The sequence below is a fragment of the Octopus bimaculoides genome, chromosome 3 (assembly GCF_001194135.2).
Source record: "Octopus bimaculoides isolate UCB-OBI-ISO-001 chromosome 3, ASM119413v2, whole genome shotgun sequence".
Classification (NCBI taxonomy): domain Eukaryota; kingdom Metazoa; phylum Mollusca; class Cephalopoda; order Octopoda; family Octopodidae; genus Octopus; species Octopus bimaculoides.
Genome location: NC_068983.1, coordinates 72740993 through 72758435, shown reverse-complemented (window position 1 = coordinate 72758435; position 17443 = coordinate 72740993). Strand labels below are relative to the sequence as shown.

Sequence of the window (17443 nt, the reverse complement as noted above, 5' to 3'; positions counted from 1 at the left end):
ATATATATATATATATATATATATATATATATATATATATACGCACACACACACACACACCCATATAGATTAGTATGTGTGTATAAACACTTAGGTGAGCACACACCCACACATCAGTGTAAGACAGAAAGCGGGTGGCTCAAAATAATTTTCTAGCTCTGCCATTACGTCAGTAACTCGAGTTGATTAGTCAAGAAGTAAAGGTTGTTCATTAATACTCTTCGAAAATATTATTTTTGATCCATAATATTTTACCTTTCACGATGTCGAACATGGAAAGTATCCTTTTCTTAGAGATTATGTTCTCAGACTTTCCGACATGTCTGTGTTTGGGGTCTTACTCTGTTTACACAAGCACCTGATAGTTGTAAACATGTAATGTCTCACCAGTATTTGTTTACTCCTTCTAATCAAGTAAGTTAGATAATTAATATCTTTAATTAGTATAGTTTTAGTTAAAGATTTATTGTTACTTCTAGCTTGAAATTTGTCACTGTTAATTTATTATTATTGTTATTGTTTTTAATGCTTACATTATCTTAATCGCATCGAGTTCACTTTTCATTGATGTTTCGTATTTATGGAAGAACATCAACATTAAATAATTATAGAAGTTAATAATTATAATGAGCTACTATATATAAATGATAGAGCTACTAAATTTTAAACTTTATGATAGAGCTACTAAATTTTAAACTTTATGATAGAGCTACTAAATTTTAAACTTTATTTGAATCGAAGAAATAGCGAAAACATCTACTTCTATTTCTTTCGTTTTGCCTCTTCTCTTTTTTTCTCTTTCTCTCTATTTCCATTTTTATTTTTTTGACAAGATTTCGCACCGAACAAACTTTTCTCTCATAGTTTTAATCGGACCCCAAATTTTTTTTTCCAAGGATGACGAAATACGAATATTCTTTCTGGGAAAATTGCCATTTCACTATTTGTATTATCAAGGTGTGGCAATTGAATATGTTACTCATGACCAGTTATCTAAGTTTTTAATTTTTGTTTTGACAAAATGAGGGGAATCGGCTGATTCAGTTTTTTGCTTTTCATCATTCCAAGGTCGTTTATATAAATGCCAGTTCTATACTACACTCGACTCAGTTAATATTTTTTTCTATCCTGTAACCAAGTGAAACTTAAAATCATTGTTAGTTCTGGTAGTGTTCTACGAGTTGTTGTTTAACTTCACGATAGACATATGATCGTGTAATATGATCAAAAGTGTTCTAGCATCTGATTCTCTCATCTTTTATTCAAGCATAGTATGAATAAAACTATAATATCTAATGTGCTTTTCTTTTATGAGACAGTAAGTTGTAGTTTGGGGAAAATTTGGCTGCTATTTCTACCAGACTGCAAAATTACAGCGAATTGTGCCTAAAGGTTCCCTTGAAATGGAAATGAATATCCAATATTTTTTACACTTAATTTTAACAGGACGAGTTTCTAGTTTTAAATACATATAGTCAAATGAAATCAAATAGTTCGAGATCATTTTGTTAATTATAAGGGTACGCAGTGTGAAATAAAATCTTTAAAAAATTGTGTAGTTGTGAAGCCCGGAATGCCAAATTTCACTTCTTCACTCGGCATTAGAGAACTTATACAAATTCATGAACTTCTGTTTATACTTCAGGAGTATAAAATTTGATTTCAGATTAATAGTAACTTACTAAATCGTTGAACTTTTAATGCTGCTTAAGAATTTTAATAAGATTGCCGAAAGAATCTTGTTATGGAATAATACTTCGAATATATAATATTTATATAGTATAATACTTCGAATATATAATATGTTAAAGTGTTGTTTGTCTTTATTACTTTATTCTGAATAAATTGATAACATTGATTTAATAAGGCCACTATTGTATTTATATCTAAATTAAATTATTCCTTGTGTGTTTATTTTACTCAATTGAAAACGTAACAGAAAGACAAATAATAATAAAAAAAAGCAAACTCAATTTGAGAAGTGGCATGTAGACCTCAGAGCTTTGAAAATCATTACAGTTAAGGATTATAATAAAATAACAAATAAATACCTGTCATATGTTGACTTATTATAAAGATTGATTTTAATGACGTCATAATGTATTTTGTAAATAAACACATTTTTTCGTCAAAAAATTGGAAGTAGAAATAGTCTACTTCAAAAAGATGGACTTAAGTGGTGAGTTTTAAAAATCGCTTAAATCTATAGAACTGCTGTTTCTATAGTCACACTTGAGTGGTTTTATGCTGTTGCTACTTTTTACAAAGGCGAGTCCAAGATTCCCAAAGGTCTTTGGTTTTATATCTCCTATAACATGTATCTGTCTAAATACGTGCCAACGATAATTTTTTGGACAACATAATCTAACTGAAAATTTGTTGGTGCATATGCAAGATAGCTAAAGAATAAATTTGGAATTAAAACCCAAATCGGAGTCTGTGCTGGCTAAAATCATATAGTAAAGTTCAATAGTAATTTTAATAATGGCAACAATGTTCATATCCTATCACTGACATTGTATTATAAATGTGACCAAAACCAAATTTCAAATGGCTCATTTCATTTAGTTGTAAATAAGTACCATATACAGGGTGTCCCAAAAGTCACTGATGGGTTTCAATTTTTAATAACTTCCTTAACTTTACAAATAAATGCATAAAATTTTGATACAATATAAAGGGCATAATTGGAAATTAATATGCACAAGCCAAATTTTGCAACACCACTATATCACATATGAAAAATGACATTGCTTAAATGGTAGCCATTTTCGATTTCACATGCCCATGCTCTTTCCAAAACTTGCACTATAACACACTCAAGAGTTTCAGACCCCACTTCTCTGATTTCTCTATTGATATTCTCCTTCAGTTGCATCAGGGTCTCCAGTTTGTTGATGTAAACCCTCTCTTTCAGGTATCCCCAGAAGAAAAAATCCAGGATAGTCAAGTCTGGAGAATGTGAAGGCCATTCAAAGTAGACCTCAGGCATGGTTCCAACAAGATAGGGTAACTGTTCGTACCACAGGAGAAACAATGTAGTTGCTATGGCAGCACTTTGGAGAGAGAATAATTACCTGCTATGGCAATGTCAACTGGCCTTCACATTCCCCAGACTTGACTAGCCTGGATATTTTTTGGGGGGGTGGATATCTGAAAGAGAGTGTTTACATCAACAAACTGGAGACCTTGGTGCAACTGAAGGAAAATATCAATAGAGAAATCAGAGAAGTGGGGTCTGAAACTCTTGAGTGTGAAAGTGCAAGTTTTGGAAAGTGCATGGGTGTGTGAAGCCGAAAATGGTTGCCATTTAAGCAATGGCATTTTTTATTTGTGATATTGTGGTGTTGCGAAATTTGACTAGTGCATATTAATTTTCAATATGTCCTTTATATTGTATCAAAATTTTATGCATTTATTTGTAAAGTTAAGGAAGTTATTAAAAATTGAAACCCATCAGTGACTTTTGGGACACCCTGTAGTAGGTGCAACTAGCCAAGATAAGTGGTGGCAGCATTGTAAAGTTGAACTAGTGATTCGTTAGCTTGTAGTGCACAACACCTTCTGTGGATGTAGCTAAAAATAAACAATTGTAGCCCACTGGTCTCACTTAACATTCATTAGTCACTAGAGCTGATCACTTTTTGATAGATACTTCTGATCATTAATGGTCAAGCAATTGACTTGATTTTCAATCAACAGGCATCAACTAAGAAAGGAATGCTAGGCAGGTAACTCTTTTAATCGCTGTTAGAATCAAATTAGTTCTTCATCCTTTATTATAGTGTATGTACTGTTGACATTCTCAGATAAGTAATATGTCTGAACATTGTCCAAAATATTGTTATTGCTAAGCTACATATTAACCCTGATTGAACAGGCCTATGGCAAAAGGTCTTCACAAGTAAAGCTGACTAGTGATAACCAACTGTAATAGCTTCAACCTGACTAGAGACACAATAAGCCTGAAATATCTTTTGTTTCAGTCATAATGTATCTAAGAATACATTATCCAACGTGTCTGTTCTTTTTATAAGACAGTAGAATGCAATTTGAGGGCCATTTTGACATTATTTCTAGCAAGTCAAGGGGCTATGTTGAAACCACTTATTGGGTTGTGTCTAGAATTTTGATTTTTTTCTGGTTGCATTGAGGTATTCATAGAATGCTGTAATATAAGTCAAAATGAATAGAATAAATATAAACAGCAGAAACATGTAATAAGATGAATTCTGAATTTTTACACCCACTAATCATTTATTCAATGAATAAATTTATGATTTCCAAACTTCAGTAATGTAGATAGTGAAAATGATACTGAATTCAGACTGAATAATATCAAAATCTATATTGATATCATTTGATTAAGCATAAGACTAATATGTTCTTTAAGTCCAGATCAACACTAATAGTTCAGGCCCATGATCAAAAGCATTCCAATTGTGATCATACCATCTTTTTTACACATCTGGGACCACATTACCTAATGTGTTCTATCTTTTTGAATACTGTAGGGTGTGATTTGATGGAGATATGATTGCTATTTTTAGCAAGTCAAGCAATCACATAAGAGATCTCTCAGTTCGACAAGATTAATTTTGTTGAGAGAGATCATATGGTTGGTAGTTTCCATTTTCTTTTTGTTGTGACACAGACCTTTGATGATATGCTGTGCTTGAGAAGACTCGTGCAGCCAAGTGAAATTGTAGTTGTGGCCGACGCTGGTGTCATGTAACTGACATCTGTGCTGGTGGCATGTAAAAAGCATCCATTACACTCTTGGAATGGTTGGCATTAGGAAGGGCATTCAACCATAGAAACCATGCCAAATCAGATTGGAACCTGGTGCCGCTCTCCAGCTCACCAGTTTCAATGAAACCGTCTAACCCGTGCCAGTATGAAAAATAGATGCTAAATGATGATGAAGATAATGATTAAATTAGGAAAGGGCTTGGTTTTTAAACCCTGATAACATTGAGCAGAAAGAAAAAGTAACAGTGCCATTTGATACAATGTTTCCATTTTTTAATGTTGATTGATTGATTCATTCATTTGCTTGCCATACACAATATGCATGAAAAAAAAAAAAAAAAAAAGACACTCTGCTTCATTACTCCTTAACATTTTGAAAGAGCATTTGTTTAACCTGAAATTTGCTGCCAAGAATTTGGAGAGGTCAGCAAAGAAAAGTGAAAAATCCGAAAAAGAAGAAAAACTAAAGTTAAAAAAAGTAAGTAAGAAATGGTATTAAGTTTATTTGTCAGTGAAAGCCTCTGACTTTTATCTGATGCAATATTGTTATAGAATTGTTCATATTTCTTCATTGATAAGTTTGTCTTTTGGTGAATTTTATTTACCTTCAAAATCTGGACATAAAGTATTGGTGTTATTGTTGTAGGTTATCTCTGTCCAGCTTTACTTGTGAAGACTTATGATAAAGAGCTAGTTTATTAAATGAAGTAATTTGATATTTTCAGCTGTAGCCCTCTTGAACTCATTTTGGACATGTCTTCATATAGTTTAGAAATTAAAATGTGTGGTCCTTATTTTAAAAACAAGGAATTTGTGAATAGATATCCAGCTGCTACATTGAGCAACTGAAGACTATACAGGTAGACCCAAGGAGTTATCTGACCTGTTAGAAATAGTGCTTAAGTCTCCTTTAAATAACACTATCTTAAATAAAATTACATAACCAATGAGGTCATAGATATAGAAGTTGGTATGGTTACAGTTGGAATGCCTTTCATTATAGATCTGCTTGATTGGGGATGGGGATATTTAACAAATAATTGTTAAATAACAATTATTTAGAAGAAAATTTGCTTGGCCATAGGCACAATTTAGTACTGGTGATGGGATCCAAGTCTACTGTTTCTGGGTAAATTCCCCTGACTATTGAAGGCTGAAGTATTTAAGGGCTAATAGTCTGAGAATAATTAAATGGTTTTATTAACACACTGTCTTAGCCTCTAGTATCTCAAATAACTTCCTAGATAATAAGGATGTGATTTCTGTTACATATTTGTTCATGTATGACTATGCATGTAGTTAAGTATTTGCATCACTTACCAACTGAACATCATTATACTAGAGTTAAACACTGAGTCCTTATACACTCTTTGAGCTTTGGAGGCATTTGTGTTTCACATTTTTTTTTACTTCACCACCAAATGCTTAGCAAATTTGAATACTTAAAACAATAATTACATCTTTCCTCTTCTATATCAATTAACATTTGGTGTTGTGATATCTATCTTGATGATATATAGAAATAGTTTTTTTCATAACCATAACTCTTGATTCTTTTACAAGTTTCAGTCATTAGACTGCATTGATTCTAGAGCTTTTCTCTTAGGGTTTTAGTTAATCACATCAACCTTAGTACATATTTTAGTCTGGAATTTATTTTGCCATCTCAATTTAATTGAATGACCAAGTTAACTCTTGATATAAAGGGACGCAACCCCTATAGTTGTTTTGCTCTGTCAGCCCAGATTATACCTTATATTAAAGATGTTCTAACCGTGACTGTCTCAACTTTGTATTTAAGAGTAACATTCTCTGATGTGTTCTTCCTATTTTTCTCAAAAATGGTTGGGTGTAATTTTCGAAAATGTGGCTACTTTTTGCAGCAGGTTGAACGATCATGTAAAGGCTTCTTCGTTGGCTTGGGTTTATCTGACGTCAGTTTGGGTGATTGACTGTAGTTGAAAACAGTCACATCATTACTAACTGCATAAAACCATTAAAATAGTATCCAGAAGTAAGATTGGCTCATTTTTACTTACCAGCTGACTGTTGAAGGTACCTTTGTGGTGGCGAGGTCAGATTTCAGGATTCTGGACCCATGGTTGAGATGATAAAGGTTCAGGAGAGAAAGGAGAGATAATAAACTGTATGGCAGGCCCATCCATACCATGTCCACATTGTAAAATGGAAGTTTACATGATGATGATGTATTGCAGATCAATTTAGTAGGATGTTATTACAGGATTTCATTTACAATAGATGATAAGTCAATGTTTAGGTGGATAAGGGACTGTCAACTGTATTTTAACTTTATACTCTGGTATTGCTTGTATTGTTTGGAGCAGTGCTTCTCAATATTTGTGACTTTGAAGCACATTGTAGGTTCTATAAGAAAAAAAAAATCACTGGCACACACACTGGAGATCAAATAAAAATTATTGTAAAATTAAACAAAATTTTTTTATAGTTAGAATTTACAAAACATATAGAAAACTATTATCTACTTTGCTTTATTAATCATCTTGTGTGTAAAAATATTGTGAATAAGAAAGTTAAAGAAGTGATTTTAAATTCTCAATCACTTCTTTTCTAAGACATCTCAACGCCTCTAAAAGCAAACTTCGTTTGTTTGTTTACGTTTGTCGTAATTCGAATTTAATATTGTGAATAATTTTGTAACATTTTCTGAAATACCCAGTCATTAATATGGATTTATTAAAGACTTAATTCATGTTTTTAAAAATCTCTGTAGCAACTAGATGTTCCATATGGCACACCATTTGAGAACCACTGATCCAGAGAGCAAATCATTTTGTAATTCCTCTCAATGGGTAGCAGAAGAACAGATAAGAACAAAGAGCTAACCACTTGAGTGTGATGTTTTAACCATTTCGCTACCATATTTCTGTTGAAATACACTGTTTTTGTTTTAATTAATTTTGGAAATAATGAAGAATTTTTGCGAAATAACTGAACCTATTAAGGTGGTATATGGGACATAAACTGACATAAAATTTTGATGAGAGAATTTAATGTAGATAACTTTAAAACAGGAAGTTTGTATCATAGGAGACAAAGGAAGTCTCAGATGGGTTAGTATCAAATGGGTTGAATTAAATAGAAACTGGTATATGCTTAATGCTTTACTGTACCAACATTGAATTCTTTCATATACACACAAAATAGAATTTACACTGGATAACTGGAGTAAAATTTTAACCAATACTGTTTTACAGGCAATTCAGAAAGGGAACTCTGAAGGTGCAAAAATTCATGCTGAGAATGCTATCAGAGAGAAAAATCAAGCTTTGAACTACAGAAGAATGAGTGCTCGGATAGATGCAGTTTCAGCTAGAGTACAAACAGCAATAACAACCAAAAGGGTTTGTAGAATTTTTTCTTTTTCTTTCATTTGCTGTATTTTGTTATTTTACTGCCAGCTATTTTATTGACTTTCATATCTTTGATCAACTTAACATTCTACAAGGAAATATATTTTTGCAGTGTTTCTGATATCAATAGAAAGTCCAGTATGAATGAAGTTAACTTCTACTAGTCTATAAAAGTATAGAGCAACTGGTTGTCTGTCACCATCCGACAAAAGTATCTTTGTCACTATCTGACTGAAATGGTGACATGATGTTTACAATCCTTGTTGACATTACGACCAGTCACTCTATACTTTCAAAGAACATTGGAATCATATTTGAAACAGAAAAAAAAGAGCATTTTGGGGTTGGGGACTGCAAGGGCATCAAATTGATAAATGCTACCACATCAAATAAAAATATACCCCTGTCCAACTTAGGATAGCATGAAATAACAGACATTGAATGAATATATATATATATATATATATATATATATATTGGTAATATAGACAGGAAAATAGAAGTCTACATGAGTGTATGTATTTTTTTATTTAATTGATAAAAGTTACAAAGTGACTTAAGGGCTGAGAGTTTTGAGCATTGACACTACTCAACACTTCTCACACATCACTTTGATAAGTGCTGATACATGAAGCTCTCAGCCCTTGAGCCAGGCATAGTTGTATGGTAAGAAATTTGCTTGTTTGTTTTCCATCCACATGGCTCCGGGTTCAGTCCCACTGCATGGTACCTTTGGCAAGTGTCTTCTACTATAGCCCTGGACCAACCAAAGCCTTGAGAGTGAATTTGATCATCAGAAATTGAAAGAAGCCCATTGTATATATATATGGCTGCAGCCTCAAGGCTGAAACATATAAAAGAATATATATATATATATATATATATATGTATATATATGTGTCTGTGTGTGTATGTTTGAGTTTCTTTGTCTTGACATGGCATGATAGTTCTAAAATGATTGCCACTGTCATACAACCTGTGTCATTCATTTCTGATATTCTGTGAGAACATGTCTGGGCATTGGGGAAATATTACCTTACTTGGAAACAAGTATGGGTTGGTGACAGGAAGGGCATCCAGCTATAGAAAATCTAACTCAACAAATTCTGTTTGACCCATGTAAGTATGGAAAAGTGGATGTTAAATTGATGATGGTGGTGATGATGATATATGATGGACTTTTGCACAGTTTCCATCTACCAAATTCCATCTCAAAACATTGGACAACCAAGGCAAACACTTGAAAAGAGTTACAAAGATTTTTGGCTAGTATAATTTGTGTTTGTACAAAAAGTGAACTAAGAGAAATAACTCAAGTTGGCCAACTGCATGGACTTAGATAATACAAGTAGGTAGTGATTCTTAACTGTTTTTTGCATACATCATTGAATACCTGACCATCTACCTGAATTATCTATTACAGTGTTGGCTGCTGCTGCATCTAAACATCTTGAACCTCATCTAAAAAGAGTTTATTTCATTGACTTACAAAAATCTCCTATACAATAACATGTTACAACCTCAACAGCACAATATTTCCACTCTTAGCTATTTTAAGTGCTACAATAGTGGCTTTTGCTCCTCTGAATGCATTAACTATGTTCTCTTTCCACCCACTGTCAACTTAGCTGTCTATATTTCTCCTGTCAATCTTACTCTGTCTTATACCAGGAGGACCTGGACCTGCACTAAACACTTCACTCAATTATTTTTTCCTAGAACTGCTGGGATGGCCTGGAAATATCATGGGTACTGTCTCGTCACTAACTAACTAATAAAAAAAAACTCCCACAAAGTTTCAAGCATTGTGCCTATAGAAAGGATTATTTTACACTTTCCCATTCTTGCCACCTTACTGCTACCTAAAATTACTGATTTCTAGCATAGGCAGAGGTCTACAGATTTGTAGTGGAGAGGAGTGTAATCAAACGAATTGACTGCTGTGCATCACACAGTACATTTTTCTGCCAGAAATTGCAGCCAAAGTTACCTCAAATTACACTGTACTATAAAAATTGCAGGACACATTGGATAATGAAGTCTTAGATACAATAATATTTGTGAAAATGGAGTTATTAGTCAAAATCAAAACATCTTTGATAATAGGTTTGTTTAACTACAAAAGCTGGCGATTATTTATATACCCCAGAGGGATAAAAGGCAAATTCAACTTCAACAAGTTTTGAGCACAGAATATGTAGATGCATAACTGAATACTACCCTCTTTCCATTTAAAAATATAACATTATCCTTCTTACAATTATAACCTACTATTGATTGATTTGCATCTTTCCTTGATTACTCACTGTATTATGAAGTATCATATTTCTGTGTTGTTTAGATATTAGATATTAGAAGCATCAACATTAACTTTTATTCCATCTTTGAAAATCTCTAAATTAGAGATAACTGATGAGGTTCTTTCACATAAGTAATCCAGTCTGTATAAATGTAATGAATTTATTATATTTAAAAATATATATATAACAGTTCCTGCTATGTGCTTTATTTTTCTACCACATTCAAATGTGAAATTGCCATCAACTTATATTGTCGTTTTCTTTTTTCCTTCCAGGTCACTCAGTCTATGGGAGGTGTTGTGAAATCTATGGAATCAGCTATGAAATCTATGAATTTGGAGAAGGTAATTTATTGTTTACAGAGTTTTGTGTGTTTGAAAATATCTATGAAAATTGGATAGTTACACAAAAAATGTTTTTGAATCTCAGTGCCAATATGGAAGCTATATTTATAAGGAAGGAGTTCATCTGATGAATGCATATGCAAGATAAATTTAACAGGAAATCAGTTGTTGCACATGATCATTACAGTGCAAATGTAAAGCTTGATAGATTTTAGAGTAAAAACATGCATCAGGTTAACCGAGAATATTTTTAAAGTATGTTATACATGGCACACACATTCATTAGGTATTCCTAAGAATACCAAAGAAGAGAAAGCAGATTCATGATAAAGAGAGGATTAGTCTTGCAAAAATAAAATCATACAGTGACCTTGGTAGCCATTTTCAATTATGTCTTTATGCTAAGGAACACAAGCTTAAAGCCTTGCGTCTTTTTGTATGGAAATATGACATGAAGGTTTCTTCTCTTCTGTTCAAGATTTTGCTAGAGATAAAATTTGTATATATTGCAAGATTTAATTTATCATGTATGTGTATTTTGTGTGTGTATAATGTGTATTTGTTTGTGTGTGTAGATAAAATTTGATTTTTTTTTGGTTTGCTTACTCTCGCAGGTTGCTACATTAATGGATCGATTTGAGAAAGAATTTGAAAACCTTGATGTACAGTCTCAAGTAATGGAAGGTACAATGAGCAACACATCAACTTTAACAGCACCACAAAATGAAGTGGATCAACTAATGATGCAGGTTGCAGATGAAGCTGGGTAAATATATACTCTTTCAAATTATTTAACACTAAATTCATGCTATTATAAAAACATCACACTTACTTTCAAACCACATATATACTTATATATATATATGTATGAAATGAGGAAAATGTGAACTCCATAAGCTGCAGTGTAGGCAATCTGTTTAGGAAAGCAATAATCATCATTGTTTTACATTTGCTTTCTTTGCTGGTATGAGTTGGATGTTTTGAGAAGATCCCAGTTAGAGGATCACATCTTGCTTCAGTGTCACAGTTTCGGCATGATTTCTACAGCTGGATGCTCTTCCTAAGCCAACCACTTTACAGAATGTACAGGGTGCTTTTTTCATGGCACCAGCACTAATGAGATTACCTTGAAACTAACTTGCAGGACTGAAGTGTCCCCTTGAATGAGAAAGAGGATATGAAAGTGGGTGGATGCTTTAAGCAAGGCATTGAGATTTTAAAGTATTATGGGGAATTAGGAAAGGTTTGTATGGGGGTAGCTGGAAGAGGTCTTGAGAGAGTATCAAGTTGCTTGTTGCAGTTTTTTGACAGTTCTTCTGCAAGGTTCAGCCTTCACCACCTCACTCTTTGTCCTCCTCAGTTTTCCTCTGATCCCTTTCATTTGGATCACTTGGCATATCTTCTCTCACCTGTCATACTTCATAACCATCACATGTCCATACCATTATAATCTCTTTGCTTGTACATTGCTGTTGATTCCTCTTAAGCCAGGTTTTTCTCTCAGCTCAGTTGTGTTCCATTGTTCATGTATATTCACATTGCATATTGAGTGTGCTTACCTCATTTCTTTTTATCTTTGGAACATTCCCCATGTTCAAAACTTGTGTTTTGCTGTCATTCACTATCACTCTTAATGTATAAACTTCATACAATCTGCTCTTCACTGAATGAGAGAATCTTTTTGCTGCCAGTAGTAGTAGCTCCTTGAACTTTTTCTACCTTAACTTGTAGCTAAGAGTTTTGTGCATTCATCCTTCTGGATCACTGTACTCATTGGTTCTTTGAGAAGTGATGGATAATGAGTAAATGATTTAAATGGCACTTTCATTTTGTCAAGTGTGTCTATGATATATATGCCATTTAAAGTCTTCAAGTTCATGAGGAAGAATTTTTGTATGTGCTGCCAATTTGAATCTATTTTTCTGTTTAGGGTTGGAGCAGGGATGGTGAAAGATGTAATGTTTCTTTGTAAGACATAGGTGACAGTAATTTGTTACATTTCTAAATGCTAGTGTTTTGTTCAATGCAAGATGTTATTATTTATTGATTTCTTGAAAGTGTGTTTACATTTATGTAAAAAAAAAAAGTATGATAAAATATTTTTAGATTAAGAATTTGCACTACAGAGAAAGTTGGAAAGCATTTAAATGTGCTAAATGTTTCTTTTTGTTACAGATTGGAATTAAATATGAATCTTCCCTCTGCCCGAGACTCTGCTCTCAGTTCTGCCACAGCTGCCACAAATTCAACACAGGAACAGGTTTGTAAAAGACATTTCAGCTCATCCACTTTTTATTTTGTCATTCTTTTTCTCCTTATAGTTCCCCATGCTATTTCTTCCTGTTTCTTCTTATTTGGTACATTTGAAGTAGATAGTGGATTCACCAGCCAAGGACTTCAAGCAGTCTCTAGAATTTGTTAAGCCTTTTGTATCTTGCTATAAATAGGTTTAGCAAAGCTACTTGCATGAAATTTTATCAACTATTTACAGCTGAAATCATAGCTCAGAGGACGAAATGCAGACTCTGGAAGGCAATTCTTGCAACATTATAAATGTTTAGTCATCATGAAAGATTATCAATGAGTGTAAAGCCTGACATCTCTTGAAAATATAAAGATTTTAGCCACATGTTTTTTTAATGAAATATATGACAATGTTGGTGTATTTTCTTAATATATGAAATAACTGTATTATTGCAGTTGGATGAAAGTAGGTTGTTAATTATGAAATATATATTTTATATTGTCTACCAATTTATGAGCCAGTTTAATAAGATAAAAATAACTAAACAGCAGATCAAAATAGTATTACAACACACTCCAATAACAATCTTTACATGATTGTTCAACCTGCTAGAAATAACAGCCAAATTCCCTTGCTATCATACATTCTTAGAAAAGAAGGAGATATTGGGAAATATCGTGGATGCACTGTGCCATGTTTGACGCCTTTGATCATAAGTTTATTCAATCATACCTGGTCTGGAGCTAAACTGCAACTCTTACAACCCATGCTTACTGTTTTTCTCCTTTCTAAAGTGTACATAACACTCATATATATGAAATTAGTTGCAACAAACACTCCTTTTATATACCTGAACATATTTAGATTAGTCTTTATTAGTATAATTTTCTCAACTGTTCACCACATTGTTTTTACTTCTTTAATAAAATAAAGAAAGAAATCAGCCCAGAAACTTGGCATCAATTTTCTTTCTGTGCTATGTAAGAAATTTGTAAAAAATGTTAGGCAACTTTACACAGACTGTCTGCTTTAGTTGCTAATAAAACAGACAGCCATTGAGAAAGCCTTCATGTAGGTACTTAACTATTAGAAACAGCAGTCAAATAACATATAATAATGTCTTTAAAAACTGAAGGACACACTGGACAATGTTGTCTTAGCTGTGCACAAAGACAGGACAATAAGTGTTGGAACACCTTTCAATATAAGTCTGCTCTGTCATGACTGACCTGGGGCCAAACAGCAAGAAAAATATATGATAATAATGAACTACTTGTTGCAGGTGAAGTGACTGCATAGAGGACCTCTTATCAGCTAATTCCACAATTCCACTGGAATAGATAAAATAATTACCAAGGCGAAGGACTGGCTGTGTGGTAAGTAGCTTGTTTACCAACCACACGGTTCCGGGTTCAGTCCCACTGCGTGGCACCTTGGGCAAGTGTCTTCTACTATAGCCTCGGGCCGACCAAAGCCTTGTGAGTGGATTTGGTAGACGGAAACTGAAAGAAGCCCGTCGTATATATGTATATATATATATATATATATATATACACGTATGTGTCTGTATATGTTTGCGTGTCTGTGTTTGTTCCTCCAACATCACTTGACAACCAATGCTGGTGTGTTTATGTCCCCGTAACTTAGCAGTTCGGCAAAAGGGACCGATAGAATAAGTACTAGGCTTACAAAGAATAAGTCCTGGGGTCGATTTGCTCAACTAAAGGCGGTGCTCCAGCATGGCCACAGTCAAATGACTGAAACAAGTAAAAGAGTAAAAGAATTATATATTGGGGTCAATGTAGTCAGCTCTGCTCTGTTTCTTTCTGATATAGTAATTATTTTTAGTCGAAAAGCAGTAAAGATAGTTATTATTTTAAAAGTAATTGTCACTGATTACAAATGTGTGAATTACTAGAATAAATGTATAAAATGTAAGGTTAAACGCTGACATGGGCTTAAAGAAACTGAGAAGCCATAAGGGGGTTATGTTTTTAGTTACATGCATAAAATTACATAATGAATAATGTTCTTCTTTTCTACTTTTCACAGGATGAACTTAGCCAACGGTTAGCTCGATTGCGACAAATGTGAAATGGATTTATGTCGTCTCCTTATATTACGCCACATTCATTATCAATTTTAGCTAGTGATATTAACTACTTTTGAACAATCTGATCAATCTCTTTTGCTCTTTCTGTTTATTTTGTAAAATTTTATAAATATTCATAAATATGACTGCATCATTGTACACAGACACACACAAACACACAATAAATAACAGTAAAAGAAATTATGAATAACTTGTCACTAGTTTAATTATATTTTTAATTCAATATTTTAAATCAGGAATTCAGCATGTATTCATGATAAATAAAGTTGAAATTTGATTAAATATGATAATCAAAATTATATTATGAACATATTTATCTTTATTGGTTATTTTGGCCTCTTTTAATACTTTGTAATCATGCTTCACATCTTGTAAAAACAAGCGCATTAAATTGACAAAATTGATTGAACAATGAACAATATGCTTTGTGATGTTTAGTTACATCTCTTTACATTCTGAGTTCAAAGCCTACCAAGGTCAACTTTGCTTTTCATCCTCCTGGATTCAAGAAAATAAGTACCAGTCAAGTTTAGGATTTGACTGCTACTTATTTTCTTCACCTCAGAAGAATTGATTTAAAAGACTGAACTCCTTCCTCCAAAATTTGTGGCCTTTTGCTTTTGTTAGTAATTGTTATTGTTAAAGACAGATTTCCTATGACAATTATCCTACCTTCTTTCATATAATTTGCACACTTCCTTTGTCTGTCATCTTCACCCTTCTTTTAACGTGACAAGATTAGTCTCTTTGGCATTTTTTAATGGTTTGCTCAATAGCAGTGAGCAGTGTCCATAACCTACATAAACCATTTGTAGCTGATGAGATTAATGCTATTTGTCCAGATTGGACATCTGTACCTCAATGTCTGCAGGAACCATGTGTGAAGAGAGAGTTCCAGAGATTTGATGCTCATTGAACCATTATAGAAATTTGGATAATTTCTAGTGTGGTTCTAAAACTGACTAGAAATTATCCAACTCCTTCACCAGATTAAAGATGCATAAACTTTCTCTTTTTCCTAAAACATGAAAAACAAAAAAAAAAAACATTGAACCAGTGTAGAAATCTGGATAATTTCTAGTATGGTTCAATGAAATTATTCTAGTTATTAATTTGGATAACTATTAATTACAAATAGTTTCAAATTACTAATTTGGATAATTTCTGGTTCATTTTCATTTTTATGAGCTTTATAAGGTGGTGAGCTGGCAAAATCATCAGAGCATTGGAAAAATACCTTGTGTTTTTGTTGCACTTCTTTATGTTCTGAGTTTAAATCCCACTGGAGTCAACTTTGCTCTTCATCCTTTCATAAAAAAAAATAAAGTACTAGTCAAGTGTTGAGGTTGATGGTATCAATTAACTCCTTCTCTCTGTACCTAAATAAGAAACAATTATTATTACTTGGTATTGTCAGTTTCATATCTTAAATGTGCAATACTCATCGACATAATAAATTAGATTAACAACTAGTGTATCACAAATTCATATCTGTGATAGACATTTTGATATTTCTAGGTGTTCAGTTGGTTGAATATAAATAATGTATCTTCTGAGAGTGATAGTCTGATTGTGTACCCAGGGGATATTTTGATCTCTCACCTATTTGGCGCTGCTGAATCTAAAGTTAGGAACTCATGTATTTTATGTAAACATCATTTGACTCTGTTGTCTAATTAGTAGATTGTGTCTAAATGTTTGAATTAATTTCCAGTAAAAAAATACATTTTGCGGGTGTTTAATAAAATATCTGCAACTTTATACATTGATACATATTAATCCTGGATTTGGCCAACTGAAATCTCATCTAGTGAGATTATTGAAATTTTAATTTAAATATGAATGAGTTGATTAAGATCGTTTAGCATTAAAAGGGTAAAAAAAAAAATCTACAAAACAAATGGTTTTTCATGCTTTCTGCCTTAGTCTGGTGAAGAATTTGGGCAATTTCTAGTAAGTTTTAATTTTTGAAATTAAATGCTTGGCTCATTTTCTATGTATACACATATACACTATACATTGTGTGTGTGTGTTAAAGTTTAAGTTTAAAAACTAATTTAAGAATACCAATGGAATATTTACTTATGGGATGTGAATAGATTGAAATTTATTGTAAAAGTTGAGTTGATTTGAATTTGAGGTTTCATTTATCAACTTATTCAACCAATCTGGTTGAATAAGCCAATAGGTGAAATTTGGAAGTCCCTGTTAACTTTTATTTATAGGTTAAATCTACCATTGGTTTCATGTTAAGGGATGCCTGTCACATGGAACAGCAGTGTTTGTCTAATCCAAAA

The 17443-nt window shown here is 32.8% G+C and overlaps 1 protein-coding gene across 1 annotated transcript; it reads left to right on the top strand.

Moving 5' to 3' along the window:
• The first annotated feature begins 133 nt into the window (after positions 1 to 133).
• On the top strand, positions 134 to 15456 carry LOC106870264 (charged multivesicular body protein 1B2). Its single transcript, XM_014916281.2, has 7 exons — positions 134 to 279; positions 5133 to 5230; positions 7989 to 8135; positions 10720 to 10788; positions 11403 to 11554; positions 12964 to 13048; positions 15086 to 15456. The coding sequence occupies exons 1-7, from the start codon at positions 264 to 266 to the stop codon at positions 15125 to 15127; spliced, it is 609 nt and encodes a 202-aa protein (XP_014771767.1). The 5' UTR covers positions 134 to 263; the 3' UTR covers positions 15128 to 15456.
• Positions 15457 to 17443: the final 1987 nt, after the last annotated feature.